The sequence below is a fragment of the Plectropomus leopardus genome, chromosome 19 (genome assembly GCF_026936395.1).
Source record: "Plectropomus leopardus strain MGB_pleo_1.0 chromosome 19, ASM2693639v1, whole genome shotgun sequence".
NCBI classification, from domain to species: domain Eukaryota; kingdom Metazoa; phylum Chordata; class Actinopteri; order Perciformes; family Serranidae; genus Plectropomus; species Plectropomus leopardus.
The window spans coordinates 20251718-20273089 of record NC_142194.1 but is presented as its reverse complement, the minus strand read 5'-3'; the positions used below and the strand labels follow the sequence as shown (position 1 = coordinate 20273089).

The 21372-nt window shown below is 41.3% G+C and overlaps 1 protein-coding gene across 2 annotated transcripts in view; it reads right to left on the bottom strand.

Moving 5' to 3' along the window:
- cyth3a (cytohesin 3a) overlaps nucleotides 1-21372 on the bottom strand; it is a 31781-nt gene that overhangs the window by 8508 nt on the left and 1901 nt on the right. For both annotated transcript variants that reach the window (XR_015775004.1, XM_042508262.2), the window contains exons 2-9: nucleotides 8345-8427; nucleotides 7347-7411; nucleotides 7081-7147; nucleotides 6462-6580; nucleotides 3795-3875; nucleotides 3584-3696; nucleotides 1319-1467; nucleotides 1117-1228 (exon numbers count right to left, since the gene is read on the bottom strand). Coding sequence is in view for 1 of the 2 variants with exons in the window: in XM_042508262.2 (XP_042364196.1) it covers nucleotides 1117-1228; nucleotides 1319-1467; nucleotides 3584-3696; nucleotides 3795-3875; nucleotides 6462-6580; nucleotides 7081-7147; nucleotides 7347-7411; nucleotides 8345-8427 (789 nt within the window). In the remaining variant the exon portion in view is untranslated. The remainder of the gene's footprint in view (nucleotides 1-1116; nucleotides 1229-1318; nucleotides 1468-3583; nucleotides 3697-3794; nucleotides 3876-6461; nucleotides 6581-7080; nucleotides 7148-7346; nucleotides 7412-8344; nucleotides 8428-21372) is intronic.

Sequence of the window (21372 nt, the reverse complement as noted above, 5' to 3'; positions counted from 1 at the left end):
TTAGGCTCAGGCGACAAAGTCACAGATGGTTAGGATCAGGGAAAGGAGGCACATGGTTAGGTGTAGAAAAAAACATCACATTCAGACAGGAAGCAAACACTGGACTACCACATTAAAGTCCAGGTTTGTGGGACCAATCCACTTCCCCTCCGTCTCACCCTATATACGCCCGTATGCTCCTTATATTTCGTCGTTACCAGCTCGTCCTGATGTGTTTCAGGTGCATGTGAGAGGTGCGACAGGTGCATGGATTTTGCCACCCAGCCATCCGTTGGTGTATAATAACTCCGCCCCCTGTTCTTACCTGACGCCCTCCGAAGGTGTCCCATGCTCACACGAAAAGTGCCTTTTGGCGTGGCGTACTTACAGCAAAAGCACTGACAGAGCGGAGCTATTGACAAGTTCCGAATGAAAACGGGCTGAGCGATCCCTTTAATATCAAGTTCCCACACATAAATCAGTCGTACTAATCGTTAGCAACGCTATTGAGTTTGAGCACACAGATTGGCTCACACAGCTGTCAGTCATGATGTCAACTCCCATTTTTATAGCATCAAATAACGAAATAAAACCAAACTTATTAGAAAAACAAGCGTTTGAACAAAAATCAGGGTGATAAGAACAACCCAAAATGACAAATGAGTTTTTTAGTTTGGCCCATCCACTAACATGGAGGGGGTGGGGCTTATGACCGGCACTGCGGCCAGCCACCAGGGGGCGATCCAGATGTTTTGGCTTCACATTATAGCTGTCATGTCGTCCATCATTATTACAACCTATGATTCAAAGTTAACCTGCACTGAACCCTTTGCAGTTCCCCTAACATTAAGTCTGTATATTTCATATATTTGAACACTATTATAAATGCTGGAGTAACTGGGATGATCAATAGGTTTAAAAGCTACATGCTAAGTATTTACAGGTGAAATTGGTGTTAGCATATTTCCTGTTAGTAAAAGTGTAGCATACTCGGACAAACAAAGACACAATCAGCTGTTTCGTTTCCCGTCAGCCGCCAGCCTCCTACATCATAAACAAGCGAAGTGCAACAACACAACACTCATCTGCAGGGACATAAAATGAAAATGATGAATCAACATAATAAAGGTTACTTACCGAGCTTTAGGAGCCAGCCTTCTCTGTCGGGGTTGAAGAACGTGTGCGTCAGGTCGTTCCCATCATCCTCTGGGATCTTAAAGGGCTCGTTTTTGATGCTTTCGTAGAGGTTCTGCAATCAGGAGAGGAAAATTGTTCATCAGAGAGAGGAACAGTGGTATGGAGAAGAGAACAGTCAAACTTCTTAGAGACGAGTCCTCACCCTGAGTAGCTCTTCGGGCAGATCTCCTCCCTCGTTGATGCCTCTGTTCATGGAGATAAAGCGCTCCACGGGAGGCTTGTCTCTGACGTTAGGGTTATGGAGGCTGGTGTTCAGCATGATGATGGCGAAGGACAGCACGTAGCACGTATCTGAGAGAGACACGAAGGCAATCACGCGGGTTAGCACATAACCAGGGCTTAACTTGTGCAGGATCCTGCCGGAACAGGTATCTATTCCCTTTTTCCAAAAGAGAAGTCAATGTAAAACATTTTAAATGATTTACTTAGATTACTGCAATGTTATGCTCTTGAAATTAATAATTAAGTATTCTTTAGTTTTTTATTAAATCATTTAGTATATGCTGAAATAAGGTGATGTGTTTTAAGGGCCTATGCATGCTATAACATTTTCAGGTTTCATTACATACAATAGGATGTCATCAGCATATAGTGATATTTTGTGTTTCTGTTTCTTCTTCCATATATAGCAGCTTTTTATATTATTATTATAGAGAGCAAAGGGGATGGAGCTGAGCCATCATGAGCTGTGACTGTGGACCGTCATGTACAGGATTTTTTATTTTATAATTTGTGCTGCATTTGAAAAATGTGTGTGAGTGTGTGTGTGTGTGTGTGTGAGGTATAAGTGAAAAACTCTACTGTGAGTGAATGTTCAGACAGACACGGGCCACTGGCTGCCTGTAAATGAATCATTCATTCTCGTCTGTCTATCTGTCTGTCAGCCTCATTCACTGACACACTTTGCTCCTGCGCTGCCTTTTGTCTGCTCACTAACACTCTCTCAGTACAGCGTGTAATGTGGGGCAGGAGGAGGTGCTAACTGAGAGATGAATGTCGGTGAAATCAAAAGAAAAATGAGCTGGATGAAGCTCAGAGAAAGATGGAGATTAAAGATCTTCCATCATTTCACATGTTTATGGGCTCGGTTCAGTTCACTTGGAGCGAAGCTGCTGTTCTGCTGCCACCAACACGTAAAACTCAGAGTATTCCCTCCTTACAGTCTAAAACAGCTGGTCTTGAATTATTAAGTAAGTGTTGTAGCTCTGTTTATCACCATGTAGAGCCTGTATCACTCAGGTTGACTCTTTGTGAATTATGGATGTCTCCTGTTTGATGCTGCTTGTTTCCTGTGACCTGGTGATGTGTAGTTAATCCTCTCTGAGCTTTACTTACAGTAACTCTGATGGCTTAATGACTGGAATGCATTAATGAAAACGGGCCACTGCTAAATGCACTGTGGACCCTCGGGGCAGCACTTCTGTTGGCACATCAGGCTCCACTGACAATCACTGCATCAGTGCATTGACTTTGGATTTCACACTCCGCTCTCATGTCCCTCCCTCCGGGTTCGTATGCAGTTTCCAAGAGATACGTGGAAAGATTAACTTAACTCATAATTTTTCAATTTTTTTTTTTAAACTGAAGCTCTTATTTGCATTGAGTCAGTTGTGACATTGACACGTGGCAACTCAGACTAAATAAAAACGAGGTAGTAGTCTTAACTCTTCAGAGCTTCAAGGACAAGCCCATTAATGGATTAGTCTATTGGCAGAATATTGATTGACAAGTATTTTCCATATCATTATAGTATTTTTCAAAAGTAAAACAGCTAAATGTTTGCTGGTTTCATGCTCCTTAAAAGTTTTATTTGTCATAAAAGTGAACAGCTCTGGATGTTTGGACTGTTGGTTGGATAAGGACACATGCCATGTTTTCTGCACCTCAAATCCATTAATGTTAATAAAGCTGTGTGGAAATAGTGCCCAAAAGCGAGAGCCATTCTGTGGTAGCACGCAACTGTTCCCAAGTGCCCAAGTGGCTGCACTCTGAGATCAACAAATTCCACATGTCTGCATGTCATGTAATGGGGAATCACAGACGACAGATATCTTCCTTTTCTTCGATAAATATCAGTCTCATAACACTTTATTGACAAAAACATTTAATTGATTAGTTGAGAAAATCATTAGTTGCAGCCCTAAAATAGTTTGGTAAAGGTTGTAATAACTAAAATAGTGTATAATCTATGGATACAGTATCTAAGTTACAGATAATAAAAGTAAAGCAGTTGGAGTACAAACGCTAACTTGACCGAACTGACTAAAACATAAAATGTTCAATTGCATGCAAAAAGTACTGCAGTTTAATGGACACTGTGAGCGCAGCATGTGGATGAAATCATTAGACCAGCCTGTGGGGGGATTTTTGGGACACCTGGTTAACAATACGCTGCTGTGTATCTGACCTGTGGACTGGAAGACTCCGGGGTTACACTGGCAGTACCGCGACGCAAACGCCTCCATCATACGGTCGATTTTCTGAGCTTCACCTGGCAGACGGAAACTCCACAGAAACTGCCTAAAGCAGAGAGGAGAAGAGGGGGTTAAAACTGTGATGTCACAGTCAGGGGCCATGTGACATCGCTGATATATTTTTGTGTTAATGACTCTTCTGACCGTAACGCCTGAACCAGATTCAGGTCTGCAAACTCGTGAAGCTCCACAAATGCCTGCAGCACCCTGATGTTGAAGTCGTCCCTGGTGGTAGAAAAAAAATACAGATGTTTAATATCTTAAACCCTTTGAAACCTAAATCGACATCAGTTTTCTTGTGCTGTTAAGATGCCTTTCACAAGCTATTTAACCCTCTGAAATTGGTTTGATTTCTTTGAAAAATACATGGTAAAATGTGACAAGAAAATGACCAAACTGGTTTTATTATAATTACGATATTTTTATATTTAAAATGATGTCACAGAAAAATGTGTACAATAAAAAAACAACAACAAAAAAGAATAATCTTCTGCACTTTTTTTGGGTCCTTTTTGTAAGTTGTTTTAATTTTTTGCTTTTCTTTTTTGCTTATTTCAGGTCATTTTCTTTCTTTTTTACTTTTACTAATTTCTTGTTAATTTTTGGGCCATGTCTTGTGAAGCTGCACAATGCCACCCCCCATGTTTTTAAAAGAAAACAAACCAATTTGCCCAGGTTTCAAAGGGTTAAACCAAAGAAGAGGAAGATAATAATAAGAAAACTAAGGGAAGATAGTCTGCAGTAAACTATCTTCCTTCACCTGAACTCGTGTTTCTTAGCATTCCTGTCATATTTGTGCTGTTATTCATGGAGAGTGCTGAGCGTGAAGTCTGGAAGCAATTTAAACAGCTGGCTGATGCTGAGAGTTTCTGCACCCTGAGGGGGGACATGCTGCAGAAACCAAACCTACACAGACTGCTCTTTGACAGAGACTTGTTTGACCAATCAGAGGAAAAGTCAACAGCTGCTATGATCAGGTTTGTTGATCCTGATCCTGGAAAGATCCTGTGTTGTGTATTGTTCAAATGAAGCTGGGAATGTTTTGTGGACAGACTTAGTGGAAATGCTGAGGCGACAGAGTCTGTCTGCTCGCAGGAAACACAAAACAGTGCTGGATTATGTGGGCGATGACTATAAGGTACTCTACACAGGCATCTGCTGCCACATCAAATGAATCCTGTCCTGTGGGGGTTTTATATACGAGTTTACTGCTATAGGTACATTTATTACAGAGAAACTAAAAATTGAAATTGCATCTATGTGTCTCAGAGTGATAACAGTGAGTGCGTTCGAGATGACAAACAGAACTGAACAATGAAAAAGGTCTGGTTCAAGAGTCATCTCCTCCATCTTCAACCATCTATTACTGCTTTCCCACCAAAATTGAGTCTTTCAAATTCTGCCAAAGCACTAAAAATAGGCAGCTTTCTCATTGCCAGTAGACCACAGCTGTGTACACGGCTCTCCAGCAGACTGGTGTGTCTGTGGGTTGTTTTGGTGTAGCCATTCGACCGGAGAACAGGTAAACCATAGACAGCAGCAGGGACAGAAGTCTTTGAAAACTTTACAGTGTTTACTTCTCTATATATATCTCCTCCTTATTCAGTCTGTCTTTCAAACTCAGAGCAGATTAATTTGGATCAATGTTTTAGCGCTGCTTATGTGGAAACGGAGGGTAATAAGTGATCTTTGTGAACTGGGCCTTTTTGGCAGTGAGGCTTGTTTGCAGAGAAATGGGACAATTTTGCTGCAAATATGTGAATATATTACCTCATTTAGGTGCATGCATGGGAGCACTGTGATGGTGTTTGCTTGGCAGCACATTTCAGGGTGCATTTCGGTCTCTGGGGGTGTTTTTTTGTCTTATTTGTGTTGCAAAGTCTTTTAGTAAATTTGCTCGTGAGTGTTGAGAACAGTGAGTGAGAAGAAATGATAACAGTTTGAACTGATTCTGGATTGAACTGTTGCTGTTGTTGTGTTTCATCATCTGAGGATGATAGGGAGTAAAATGGGCAGATGTAAGAAATCACAAAACATATTTGATTAGAACGACTTTACCGAGTTTTGATCCCTGAATGCTTCATACCGCATGTTTAACCCTTTGAAACCTGGGAAAATAGGCTTGATTTTTTATAAATAATGAAAAGAAGGCAATGAGCAACTTAAGGAGAAATCACCAAAACATCAGCAAAAAACTAGTAAAAAGTACCAAAAATTACCTGAAAATTAGAAAAAAAGGAAATGACCTGAAAAAATTGGAATAATTCTCTGAAATAATGTCAAATACAACAACTATGACAATTATTAATACAGTTCAGTTTTAGAAATGTTTCCCTAAGTTTTTAAAAAATAATTTCCAAAATTACAAATTTCTTCCTGGGCATTTCTTGCCAGGGTGCTCATTGCCCTTTTCTTTATGTTTAAAAAAAAAAAAAACATGTGCTCATTATTAAAAGGTTTAAGTACTTGCGAAAGGTTACTCAATGCAGCACAAGAAAAGTGACTTCAATCCAGGTTTCAAAGGGTTAACAGTTTAATGTCACCTTTGAGAACACCGTCCATCTCTTCCCCTCGTCTTCGTTATCCAGCAGTCTGACTGCAGACATGAGGGGCTGGATGGTCTTTTATTACCAGCTATAAGTCAGCGTGGGTGGACAGAGACGACGCACACACTGACTCAGAGACTCATTGCCTTTGATGCCCCCTCACGTTGGGAGGGGGCATCATGTTCTGCGTCATTAATCAATAAACCTCTCCCTCTAATCCCGGTGGGAGCATAAATCTCTAAATGTAAGAAGGACTCTGTCTCACCGCTCGCCCAGGTAGTCTCCGATGACGGTCTTGTTGAGGCCCTCGCCTTTGTAGAGGAACTGGGCGATGTCTTCGGGGGTGTTCTGGAGGAGGTCGTTCTCCAGCAGGAACTGGATTCCCTGCAGAGGAGTACGAGAAAACGTCAAGGTTTAATGGCTCACACAGGGTTCCTGCTCATTTTCAAAATTTCAAAACTTTTCCATAATTTTTCAAGGACTTACAATAAAAAAATATTTTTGCCTCATTTGCCTGGCATTTTTTAAACATATCAGATACAAACTCTACTCAAGCATAATGTCAGCCAGCTGGCATACATGAAGGAAGAGGCAGAGCACGAGGATAAGATGAAGAAACGTGCGTGATGTTAAACAAAACGTCACAAATCAATTCATATTAGAGCGATGTAATGTCATTAGCTACAGAAATTAACTCTGTCTTTACTTCAAATTTGGTGGACGGTTATCCACGGAAAATTTTTCTAACAGTTTCATTACGCACCACAAAATCCCATGACTTTTCCAAAACCTTGTTCAGAGAAAAAAATCCTTCCTTTCAAGGCTCCAGCGACAGTGAATGAGATCCATCCTGCAGGATAGTTTTCAGTTTACACAGTTTGTACCTTTTTTGGGTCCATGTTGAACTTCTTCCTGCCCATGGCGATCTGTTTGTTTCTCTGGGAGGTTTTACTGCAACACAAAATTTAATCAGCTCACTTACACTTTATATTAATACTTTCAAATATTTCCAATATCTGTTATGATGTTTAGTTGATCTCCCCTTTCACATGCCGATATATGTAAAAATAGCTGATAAATGTCATCAGTCTATCAGAGATGTAACCATGACGCTGCAGTGCGACACAGCATCTAGACTTGAGTTACTGACCTTTCTCCGACACACGTCAGCTGCTCGATCTCCGTCATCACCTCTGCGATCTCAAACTTTAACCTCTGAGGAGGAAAACGGTGAGACAGAAACAGGATGAAGTATTTAGAAAGAAAAGCTTTGAGGCATGAAGAGAACTGCGACTGAACCGTACTGTCAGCAGAGGAACATGCTGCTCTCTTCGTGGGTCTGTTTGCATTATGACAACATGCAAATATACCTGCTGTATGAAGCAGATAGGCAAAAACAGTTAAATGGTCAGAAACAAATAACTGGCAAGTGTTCATACTGTACTCCTGTGTCACATTAAAGGGGACCTGATCTGTTTAACCCTTTAAACCCTGAGAAGGTTGGCTTGATTTCTTTTGAAAACAGGCAAGAATGACCAAAAAACTATATTCATAATTATATATTTAAAATGATAGTAATTTTTTTTGTGGGTCATTTTCTTGACGTTGCCTTTTACCCATGTTTTTGAAAGAGATAAAGCCAATTTTCTCAGCTATCAAAGGGTTAACCTTTTTTTTGGTCATATATAACATAACAGTGTCAGATATTGATATCAAATCAAAGTTTACCAATGAGTTTACAGAAACACAGAAATTAATTTCGAATAATGAGGCTGAAGTATGTGAAAGTACATCAGCTTGTGACAAATTTCTGAAATGCTACTTCAACTGTTGACATTACACACTTTGCTAATAATAACCACTTGCTAAAGTCAAGTTAACGTGTCAAGCGGACGTTTGAGCCAAATTAGAGGAAACTCCCTCAAAGCCTTCATCAGATATTGTTTTAATGAAACTGAGAGCGCAAAGTCACAGCGAGATCAACCTTAAAACACCAAATTATAAACAGCTCTTTGTTGAGTCCACTCCGATGCTATCGCCAACACAGAGCCATAAAATGTTACAATGCCCGGAGGCTTCAGCTGCAGAGATGCAGCTCACACATTTGTGTCATATCTGCAGCACATATGCTCAAACACACACACACACCTCGATATCGTCCAGCAGCTCTCTCTTCCTGCGTCGGATGTTGGACAGCTCATCCCTCTCCTCCAGAGACAGATCCTCAGGAACTGAAACACATGATGGACAAAACATAGCAGACATTAATGTCACATCACTTTACCCCCTGAGCTCAGTGCAGCAGAGAGAGGAGCAGAAGTTCTGCAGGAGTTCACTGCTGACAGCTGATTCAGCTGCAGTTACACGTATCAAGAAGAAGCTGCCTGCTGGTCCTCATTAACCAGAGACAGAGAGGAGGCCATGGCTCTTAATTATTCCACTCCCTCTGTCTCCTCCTCCCTCGGGGTGAAATTCTATTAATAAAACCACTCCAGATTAAGTTTTCAGTCATTAAGAGTGAATCTGCTAATTTAACGCAGCAGCTGTGAGGGTTCAGAGCTGCGGGCAGAGAGAGGGGAGGATGACTCGCTCTCTGTTCAGTGTTTCCTCTCCCCTCCTCTTAACTTCTTCTCAATCTTATTTTTCTATCTTTTATCCCGCCCCCTCTCTCTCCAACACACACTGTATTATTTCTTCATCTTTCTGCAGCGATGTGGCTTCATTAAACCAGCTCAGAGGCAGAAAACACAAATCTCTGAACTGGAAAATGGCTCATCTCATATCACAGCTTTGTGTCGACACGTTGCCAGAGGAGAAACATTAAAAAAAAAACATTGCTTGTTATTTTGCTGGCAGACAGGAAGCTGCACCAATTAAACTTAAACAAGGTCAGTGGGCTCAACAGGAAGATCTTTGATTCAACAGCTTGTAAAAGAGTTTTGTTTCAGACGGCGTTCAACACCGAGGCAGAAGGTGATTCCCAACCTAGTTATGTAATCATGAAGCAGCATGATGGTGATGATGATGATGATGATGGTCAGGTAAACAGCTGAGGGGATTCCTCAGTGAAGCTGGGGGGGGGTATGTACATGCATAATGAATGAGCAGATGGAAATTAAAATGTTGACCTCTAGCTGCAACTGAGAGCTCTGAAAAGTTTTTTTTTTTTTTTTTTATTTTATTTTTTTTTACAAATCTTTATCCTCCTGCTAGAGGATTCCATGTTCCCTACACAACAACTTAAACACAGCAGACGTTCACACGATAGAAACCAGCCCTCAGGAAGTGTGCTGCGCTCTGGAGCCAATTTTACATTATGGCCAAATGTGGAATGACAACTTCCTGGTCCATCATGTGATGCCTTGCAGCTCAAAAAGACTTTTTTCTTTAAATTGACTTACATTGAAAGAGACTGATGCATTCAATCTGATAACTTTTGGAAATTCTAGAGGAGCCGCAAGATTAAATCATTTTATCCCCATTTAAGTTAGCGGCGTGCTAAAACAGAAGTTAGCAGCTCAGCCTTGTGCGTCTGCTGTATGGACCCAAACATGAGGAAGACTCCAGTAAATTCATTCGTGGCAGTTGATCTTTCTTGAGTTTGCTTATTTGTTAGGATCCCCAGAAGCACAGCTTTTCTTCTTGGGGTCAAAAAAAGAGAACCCTGATATTGTGATCCTTTGTGAACATGTTGCTAACAGGAAGAAGTTTCAGCCCTTAATCGGTCATCAGCTCACGGAGAGACCGTCTGCAGGTTGAAACAACGATTACAATCTGGATTCATCACAAATCTAATGAAAAAAACAGACTGCTCACAAAAGCACGACCATCATCCTCCGGTCTAGCTCTCTCTGCCTGTAACATATATACTGTAATATATATATTACAGATCATAATGTAATGTATATTATAGGCTATGCTTTGATGTATGTCACATAAATCCCAGGCTGAGGTCTCTGCTCCAGCATATAATCTTGTTTAGTGTTCTGCAGAGGTGGTCCACCAATTATATGATTAACACCCCCCCTCTTCCCCTGTGACCCTCTGTGACTCATTCAGGAAATGAGTTTAGCGTCTTCAGCGAACACGGGGGGGGGGGGGTTGGGGGCTCGCTGCCTCAACATTGACTCAAACATAACACAGCTACTCTTCAATGGTACTCCACTGAAATCGCTGATGGAGTGAGTCACTGTTTGGTAGTAAACAGTCGACCTGGGAGGGTCAGACCGGTGAGACGCTGAGTTCAGTTTATCTGAGAGAAAATGAACCTTCAGCAATGAAATGTGCTCTGTTAGCTGTCTGAAAACCGTGAAATATGACTATCCGTCTGCTTTCTTCTGTTTATTCATTATTTAATTTCTATTGTATTTACCTAATTTTATCTCAAGTTATTGATTTGTTTGTAAGATAGTGGCAGCAGAGCAGCAGCTTCTCCAGCACTCAGTGAATGATGACAGAGACCTGAGGACTTCATTTCATTCTTTTCATGTACTGCATGGCTGGAATAAAATAACGGATCCTTGAATCCTTTATTTTTCAGGGAGATTTTGACTCTGTTGCGCCCTCTCTTGTATCGATCTCCGTTATTCTGTAGCCATTTTATCTTTATTGTTGCCAAGGGAGTCCCAGCTAGCAATTTTTGGTTCTAAAAACATTCTGAGAATGGTACAGTGCAACCAATGCAACGTTTTAGTGACGTTTTCAGTGGCAAGTTTTCTTTTAGTTATATAGTTTTAGTTATAACATCAAAAAAATGTTAAAAATGTTTTGTATTTCTATTGTTAATATATCACATTACATTACATTTTCAGAAAAAAATAGTCTCAGTCCTCAACATGTTCTGAATGTTGCTTTTAAAATGTTCTTCCTTTGTTCTCATATAGCATTGCGGGAACATTTTATATCTGTCACCTCTCAACCTCACCAAAACATCCTCAGAATGTTGCCGTTATATAACATTACTTCTTAATCATTATTTAACCTTGTAGGGGCATTATTTGAAATGATAAACATCCTTAAAACATTCCTTGAACATTAGATTAAAATATTTCTTTCAAACACTATTGCAACTTGTAGGTAACGTTATCCGATGTTGTGGGAACGTTCCCTGCTAGCTGGGATGTCTCAACTGACATGTTTACCTGTCATGTACCAACCCATTTAAAAATCAATAAAAATTTGAATTCTGAAAAAAAGAAATGGTGAGAGCTCAGAGATGCAGCGTACAGAGCGATGGGTTGAGAGGGTCCAAAGGGTTTAAAGTCCAGAACAAGAGGCTCCATCATTTCCCCCCTAAAAACTAAATCTCTCCAAATCTACTTTGAGGAGTTAATCCCCTGCTGCTGCTGTTCACACCCAAATCTAACAACTGTCCCTGACCGCCCTCTGAAACCACCAACTGTGATTTACACTAATGCACAGACCCACAACTGTCTGCTCCCACCCTCACGACTCTCACCAGGTTTATTTCATATGTCACAGCCGTTTGTTTCAAAGAAACGAGGCCTTGAGAAGTGATTCAAGGACTCGCTCTGAGTGAAAAACCCACGCTTGCTTCACACACTGTCTGTGGTCTCAGTTTTCACAGAGTGGTTTGAGAGAGAGAGGATTTGTGTTTAAACTGGAGACTTTAGCGGCTGTGATGTCTCTTAAAGTGGATGAGCTTTAAAAACAGATAACCCTGTTACCCCGCTCTGCCCTGCAGCACACAGGGACACACGCACCGAGGGAAACATCCCCTAATCTGAAGCACACCAGCCCCAATCCCTCTAACAGGAATGCTCTGGGTCATACACACAGACAGACGAAGACATACTCTGCATTAAAGCCTGGGTCATACAAACACACAGACATGAGAACACACACACTGAGTCCAGCTGGCACTGATCCCACACGGCGCTCTGTAAACCCGATAGTGTGTCAGACAGGAAGCGTGATGTATGAACGCATACAGATGTTGCTGCTGCCTTTAACCTACTTTGTCTCAGAGGTGACATGATGGGACAGTTTGTGCAGCAGAGACACAGAGCGGGAACTCTGGGACGCTGGCACAAAGGCCAATGAGAGGAGGCGAAGGAGGTCACGATGCAGAAGGTGAAAGGTCAGCGTGCACACAGGAGTCAACATGCGAAACACATGCTGCCATGTAGCAACGGACAGGAAATGACACTGAAAACATCATTTTAAAAATTTTCATTTGTTACTTATTGATAAAACTTAAACAGTACTTTTCCATCACGTTTGTAATTTCCATACGGTGTTTTATTGTTACTCACTGAATATGTCAACTTACCATCACACAACTGTTTGTATGATATCTAACAAATAAACCCTCCCTACTAATGCCGTCATCGTGTTACGTACGTAATGTAAAGTTACATAGGTTAAGGCACGTTAAGTTATGTAGGTTAGATTTAGGAAAGTAATGAAGGGTGGGTTTGGGAAAAAAAACACAATGATGTCCCTTACACACAGGACACAAACACTGATCTCCTGGGTGAAAGTCACATTGGTAACCTGACTGCAACTTTCATGACTGTGTTGCGTGTGCACCAGTTAGTGGCTCATGATTATGTATAGGTCATATATAAAATTCAGTTGCATCACTTTTGGTGGGTGTATGTATGAAAGGTGCATTAGAACAGCTTCAATGTGTCCATTTTATAACCAGGACAGAACAAAACTAGATTACAGCTAAAACATTAAGAAAGCTCATCATGGAAGAAACCTTGCTGATCACATGCAAGTGCCCATGGGAGCTGTAGTTTGTTTAATGGTCATTGCTCTTTGATTTTGCAAGTGCTGCGACAGATGGTCTATATCTTGGAAAATGGAAATTTGATTTTTCAGAGAGACAGTTGAAAGAAGAGCTGAGTGAGAGGTTTCGCTGATATACAGAAGCCGGTTGGTGGAGTACATCATGAGGAATGTTTTGTTTATTATGCAAACTGTTTAAGTTTCTGCGTTTCAGCCGTGATGCCTACAGCTCCTAATAATTCAGTTTCTCTTTGTGATTTCAATTTGATTCAAACTGCTGATGCTGCTGAAAAAGCATTTTATTTTCAGAATTGTGTCATCTGCAGATTATTTATTGTTTGGTCCACAGAATACCAGAAAGTTGTCAGAGCCTGCTGTGTCCTGAGGCCTTCAGACTTTAGGAAAGATTGAACTGAGTGTATCAGACTTATTTGAGCTGCCTGTATTAGTGAGGCCGTCTGCGTTTTCACTTGGTTGGTTTATTATTAAGAAGATTGTGTTTTTTTGGTTTCAGTTTGCTGAGTTTTGCCCAGCTACACACCTGTCCTCATCAGCCTCATAGTCCTTCAGTTTCTTCCAGCCAATCAGCTCCCTGCCTGCTCTTCTTCTTCATCACCTTTATTCCCCTCACCTGAGCTTCTCTGCCCTTTTTTTCCAGCTGCACTTCATCCCCTCATCAGTCTAGTTTGTATTTAAGTCCTGGTTTTCAGTTCAGTTAATTTGGTTGTGAGCTCTTCATTTTGCTGTTTCCCTGCTCTGACCTGGAATAAAAAAGTGATCTAAAGATATTAAAATTACATTCAAGTCTTATACAGAAACATAGCAAATCCTCACAGCTGGCCAGCAGAAAACTAAAAAATATGTATATTTGATTCTCAAAATAAATTTTTGTTCTGTTCATCAAAAATTTGATGAACTGACGAGTCGTTTGAGTGTTTCACAGGGCAGAGAGACAGAAGAGGGTCAGACCAAATCTGAAAACAGGAGCTAATGTGTTTGCTGAGTCATTATTGTGATAAATCAATGAGGTATAAAGCAAAACTGTGAAACATCAGAGACTTTTCCTGCACATTATGAGGTAGTAGACTGCCTTCGGTTGTTAGTGTTGTAGTGTTGGTACAGTGATGCAGCCTGTTCAGTACTAACATCAGTATCATCAGTGCTACTGGTTGCGTGAGAAGACAGATTTGGGGAGCTATTATGTGTTTTAACTACACGTGGGGTGAGGAGGGAAGAATGTGGGGTTTGGGGGGCTGTAGAGCTGATTGCTCCGCTGGTTAATCTGCAGTTTTTTGGGAGAGAGCCCTCCTGCTGGGAGTGCATTTAATGCATTGGAGGTGGTCCGCAGACCCCGTCCTCCTTCTATCACACATCTGCTCAGCATCAGCAGCACTGTGTCAATATTTGATTCAATCTGAGGGGATCCATCCACCATATGCTGCTGCTGAAGGCCAGAGTAACCATAATCTAATGATCTGATCGGCCTCAGAGTGAATCAGATGGATGCTGTTTCTCTTGGCAGGATGAGGGCTCCCTGCTCACTCTCAGATCTCACATGATCCCCCAGGTTTTAGAACTGTAGAGGAAAGCTGTAAAAGTTTAGCCTATAAAGTCCAAGTTAATATATTTCACTGATATTCTCTCACGCTGCTGGAGAATCTCCTTATATGTTTCTGGTTCATTAGCAATCATGCTAACACACCCTTCAACGTACCTTAAAATTAGCTTCATACTAACATTGCTGTTATATATTAGCGCTTCAGTGAATACCCAGAAGAAACATTTTGGCGGCATCTCGGCCATCTCACAGTGCTCGACTTCACCTCTGACTGTTTGGATTGTAGCTGCTGCAGGAGTGTGAGCTCTGTGTCCGACCACACACGCACAGTGACAGGCTAACTGTGTAGATTTTGCTGTGGAGTGAGTGCTCTTGAATTTCAGGCTACTCTTTGGTACAGGGAGATGTGGACATGCAGGCAGTGGCACAGAGGGGGGAGAGAAGAGAAGGAGAAACCTTGTGCCTAGAAGTGGTCAATTTGCTCACAGCAACTTGTTACGATACAGTCTCTGGCTTTTGTTTGATATCTTGTGTTAGCACAAAATGTTGTTGCACATTTATGACCCATCATTAGCGTGATTAGCTTATTTACTATATTACATGAATGTCACTGTCACACTGAGCATCCCGCGGAGTCCGATCAAACTTCATGGAAAACTAAACAAATCATCAAAGATATTATTACATATTGAACAGCCAAATGTGATTAGACTGGGTGAATTGGGTACAGCCCTATCTTGAATGCAGTTATTATTTGACTGGCGATGTTTCCATACCACTCAGTCCTGGGTTATTTCAGTCAATACCTGATGTCAGCTGTTGTACCATACCTTTCTGTCGACTGTTTTGTCAATAGTTTGCTTTGATTATTGTAAAATTTAAGCTTCACAGGGTCATAGCTGACTTAATCCTGGTCTCAACAAACAAGGAACAGATGACATGGCTGTGACATAGGCGACATTTATTTTTTATACTGACAGACACTGTTATTACTTCCTGTGAGTGTAAGGTGGCTAACAGGAAGCAGAACGAATGTAACGCTTTATCTGATATGAACACGCTCACCACCATCACTGTGATAGATACTGATATCAAAAGCTGTATCGAGTGCTTTTCATTCTTTACAAAAGAATGAAGTGTAAATAGTGTAAATATGTGTTGACGTCTGCGGTGACGCTGATGATGTGCAGACAGCAGCAGGGAGAGTGTTAAACTTGATGATTGATACTAATTTCAGACCTTTTGGCGGACATGGAGCTCTGTGTCTGTGTTGGAGTTTCAGGATGTTCATGTGATGTTTGTGAGCCTGCCTGCAAAAACACCGACTCTGGCGGCGCGCCGTGATCCTGCTCACAGTGACACCAGAAGAACCTTTGATGGGAACAACAGAAACCACCCACTAAGCTGAAATAACTGGCTCCTTATAGACAGATCATGTTAAAAATCACCACGTCCCTCGGCTACCTGCTGGATCAAAGACATCTCTGTCCTCACCAAGTCTATTAGAAACAGGAGAGAAGAGAAAATAAACTTGATGGTGGAAATAAACGGAGCAGGAAATGAAATGAGAGAGAGCCAGAACACACTCTGAAGGTGAGAACGAGCCGAGAAGCCAAAAAACACACGACCGTCCTCCATCCTTTCTCTCTGAACAGCCCCTCCTCATCCTGTCTGTATGGTCGGCTTGTGTTCTCTGAAGAACCCTCCGTCCACTAAAACTCAAACACATTTATGGCCCGTCTCTGCTGTCCTTCATGTCCATTGGTTTGCCTGTCCGTCTGTGTACCTCTGGCTCATTTAATCTGCCGTTGCTTTTGTCTCCATCTGTTCTCTGTCTGACGCTTAAAGAGCTCCACAGCTACGAGCCATAACTCCAGGCGCACACACACACACACACACACACACACACACACACACACACACACACACACACACACACACACACTCAGTGCCATGGTGACGGGAACATGAGGGGAAGCCTCTCTCTTATAATCAGGTCCATATGCATTCTTCTTCTTCTCTCCACACTGAAGTTGTGCAGTTTGTTAAAGCTGCAGCTCAGTATGTGTGTGTGTGTGTGTGTGTGTGTGTGTGTGTGTGTGTGTGTGTGTGTGTGTGTATGTCTTATTGTGATTGTGTTGTTGCATGGGCTATAATACACTGTATGTTTAATCCTCTGATGTTGCCCCACAGAACCATAATAATCTTGGCAGTCAAATGAGTTTCTGTTCTCTCTAAATCTCTCGTTAAGCCTTTAAACAGCACAGCAGCCCGCCGGGTCGACCAGCGACGCTGTAAAGATAAAGAGAGCGTTTTAGCACATTTCTGTGGTGACAGCATCGACACACAGAGGAGACACGTTTAGTGTGAAACATGCAGACGGTCATTTCAGGCCGCTTGGCTGCTGCAGGAAATTTAAAGAGGCAAATTCAATCCAGCTCAGTGTTTGTAGACCGGAGGGGGAATTCTTTCTGCAGCCAGGTGAATAAAACACATGTGATGGGTTTAAAAATGGTTTATAGCTAAAGATCGTGTACTATTGCTGCTATATAGGGATGCACAATACTGGATTTTTTTTTGTTGATATCCAATATTCTGATATATAATAACTCATATGGTCCATAACTGATACTGATAATGATATATCCACATTTTAATAATTTTAACTTTTTTTTGTGATCATAAAGTCTCTGCTGTAGTGGAATTAACATCATATTATACATACTCTTATTGTGATGGTCCACCAGCAGCATAAAATACATTGCTTTTCTGTGTATGTTGTATTCATTCATTGTGCAAAATGAGAAAAACAATCAGCTTAGAGTTGATATTTCATATACGTTCACTTTGTCATTAAAAAAAATATTGGTTTGTAATATCGGCAGAAATCAGCATATTGGCTTGTTCTGATATTTCATTTTAAAGCCAATATCTGCCGATAACAATGATGTGCCAACATTATTTTGCATCCCTGGTGCTATATACTGCAGGTTCTGTTTTTGGTTCAATTTGTCCAGCCCAATTTTCCTGAGACTTGGTGGAGCGGTGTAGCATGGGCCTAGAAATATTCACATTTGAAGGCTGAAGTTAACTCCTCATCATTTTTTGCAAAATAATTCAGATTAATTTTCTGTCGATCAACTACTCGTTTCAGCTCTGATGCATTTTACCTATTATCCACCTGCAGCACATCTCCAGCGAGACAGCTGAGCTCTGTTCTGCACCAAACACTTACAATACACCAGCCCGCCTCTCTGGGCGAAATTTAGCTGGAGAGCAGTTTGCCCCGACTGACTGTCTGATGTCCTCCCACACACTCAGCCTGCAGCCACAACAAAGACCAAACCCTAATCACACCAACTTCTAACCGGCTAATCCCCCCTCACTTCCACAACTCCATCCCACTGACTCCCAGCCTGCTGGGCTGAATGTGATATGAAATAACTGCAGACAGTCATCAAAACAAAAGTTTGAGGAGATGATTACAAAAAGTGCAGAGAAGAAAGGCAGTGCTTTTCTCTCTTACAGAGATATTTCCAATCATGCACGGCTGCCATGTGTGCACCATTAAACAGGCCCCCGCAGACAGTCAGATACCATTTGTTATTTCAGCGAACTTTCACACAGTCAGTCTAAAGAGAAGAATTGAAGGAAAGGCTTTTTCCATGTTACTGTTCCCACGGTCAGATAGACAGGGAAGTGCTGATGGACACAGCGAGTTTATCATGACACTCACAGAGGAAATATGGTCAAGGAAACCCCTTTAGCAAACACATTTTCTTCAGTCGTCACAGATACTTTTCTTCAGGTGGAAACCCTTTAAAAAGGTGGATCTATTCACTGTTTTAATCCCCTGAACTCTCCTCAGCAGCCCGTATTAATCCCCCAACTGCAGCAGCGTCACAGAGCGGCTGTAAAGAGGAGAAAACACAAGGATTCATGGCTTCCATCCAGCTCTTTCCACTTCTCCATCCAGCTATACCGTGAGGATAAAAATAGATGCGTGAGTAATAAAAACACGTAGTTTTGAGGCGGCTGGGCCCTGTCTGTCTGTCTGCTCTGTGGTACAGAAACGGAGCAGAAAAGCGCCAGCTCTGGTTAGTGAGCGCAGTAAACATGCACTAATGAAACCAGGGCTGCAGCTGAGGCCCGCCAATAACGCACGGTGGCTCTGTTCAGTTTCACTCAGTGTGGAGATAAAATATGGACCTGTGGGCATGTTGGTCCCAACTAGGCTAAGGTGGTTTCACAGTGTCATGGTATACCAGGGAATGTAGAAATCCTGAAGCTATGTTTTTCAGTACCGTTATAAATACAGGTGCTCCTCTCTCTATTAAAACCATTGTATGTAGTGCACAGCATGCACCACTAGAGCTCAGTCTGCGGTCTGTACTGCTGGAGCAGGCAGCTGAGCTAAAAGACACTGTAACACCTGGAGATGGAAGGATAATGTACAGGACTATAAATAATGGCAATATTTTTATAGCTATATATATATTTTTATATCTAACTTGGTGAATCAAGGATTTATTTCGACCAAACAGACACACACACAATATATATATATTAAGAGTATCATGGAATCTGTTTTGTTCACTGGTTCAGAACAAATTAAAGCTTCGGCTATGAACATATGTTGTGCAGTTTGACATTTGCACGCACACCGTACATGCAGGCGTAGACACTAATGCACACATGAGGGTAATGTGCACATTTGTTGGCATGCAATATAAAGCAATTGAACATTAGATGTATTCACCGTGCTGAAAACTACAAATGACATCATATGGTTACAGTCTCATGATTTAGCTCTCAGTCAAAACACTGGAGGTCCTGATTCGAATCTTTTCTGTCATTACAGTTTATCAAAGTGTTATTTTGAACTCTCTGTCTGGTGATGAAGGTGTAACTCTGAGTCAGATTTAGCAGCACTGAGTGTTTGAGCTGCGACACCAGCCGCATATTGAGGTGTGCGTGTGAACAATGTTAAGTGAGGCAGCGAAGAGAGCTCTTAATGACTTCAACATTTAAGGTAAGTTATTTAAATCATCTCTCTGGTCTGGTTCGTGTCGTATGTTTCCAGTTATATCACAGAGCCTCTGTGCTCTCTGACATCCTGTCACATGACTCATCGACCTCATCTATGACTGCTGGAACATGTGACTGACTCAGTGTTCAGCAGACGATGGTCTGTAGCCTGGTTAAAGTAACAAAGAGTGGTTTCAGAATAATATTAGTTTCAAAAAGCCTCTGAAACAACATTCAGACCACAGTGACACACTGAAATGTCTCCCCTGAAGCAGACACATGAATGAGATGTTAGACTTTTAATGGAGTAAAGTTCATAACGTCTCAAAAATATATAGGGTGAAATAGTTTCATTAGACTTTGAGATGCATTTTTTACAGGGTCTGCTCAAAGTTGGCAGCAGTGGAAATTCTTGGGACCACTAGGGAGCATGAACACAAAATCCCCCAAATATATTGAGAATATAATGTAAGGACATGAAGAGTATCAGCATCCCATACCTTAAATCCTTTGAAACCAAGCAAATTGGCTTGGTTTCTTTCAAAATCATTGGACGAATGCAATGAGTAAAGAAAGAAGAAATGACCCAAAACTTTGCAACAAATTAGTGCAAAGCACAAGAAAATTACCTGAAAATAAGTTGAAGAAAATAAAGAAAGAAAAAGAAAAAACATTAAAGAAAAACAACAAAGCCCAAAAAAAAGCAAACAAGGCCTGGAAAAGTGCTTAGCATATAATTAATTCTGTACAATGATTTTAAATATGTAATTATGATGATTTTTCCCTAACTTTTTTTTTTTCCCCTAGACATTTTTCCAAGTACACATTTATTGTAATTAGTGAAACATTTCTTACCAAGTTTTTCATTGCCCCTTTCCCCATGTTTTTGCAAGAAATCACACCAATTTGCTCAAGGTTTAAAGGTTTATGTAACAATAAAAGGTGTCTGAGAGCAGCACAAGAAAAGTGTTGTCACTCCAGGTTTCAAAAGGTTAAAAGTATTGTAATCCTTAACAGGATATCCAGCCCAGGTGAAGAGTAGGATTATATAGACACACATACACCACAGCTCCTGTATGCATCATTATAACTGAAGGTCAGTGAAAATGGTCAAACAGGGCGACCCCCACCTCCTGGTCTGGGTCCATTTAGTCTGTTCAGATATGAGAATAACGTGAGAAAGAAAAGTGGAAGTCCAGATGCTGGTGTCTCTCTCAGCTCATGCTAATCTCTCACAGTTTAACTGACAAACTGTTATCAGAGTTTGTTTTTACCAAACTGCCCTCGCTCGGATTATCTGCTCACAAGCTTCCTGCACATTTCTGTCAGAACACACGCATATCATACAGCTAACGTCAAGCTGCAGCTGCCATGTGAGCAGCAATCCTGCAGAGACATCATTCAGCTTCATCACTACACCGCTCAGCTCTGTGGCTCCAAATATGCACATTATATATCGGTTAATCTCCTCCTTCTGTCGCTGCTTTAGTGTGAGTCTAATATGATTTTATCATACATTCACCTCCACCTACAGTAGTGGGCGTTTCTATGCAACTCAATTATTGTATTCCCTTGTTTTCCTTAAGAGGGCAGCTGACTGTATCACCACGCAGAAGGAAGCGTGCATCTACTGCTCGCTCACCCAGCACCACATTACAGCTCAGCCGAGGACGCGTGGCAGACATTTCTATGTTTCACTAAAACTGGAATTTCTAAATACATGTGGACATGTTAGTCTGATGAAAATTGTACTAAGCTGAATTTCTTGAATTTGGACTATCATGCCTCGATAATGTGGCTGGGGGTCAATTTACTTTTTTCACATCTACGTCCA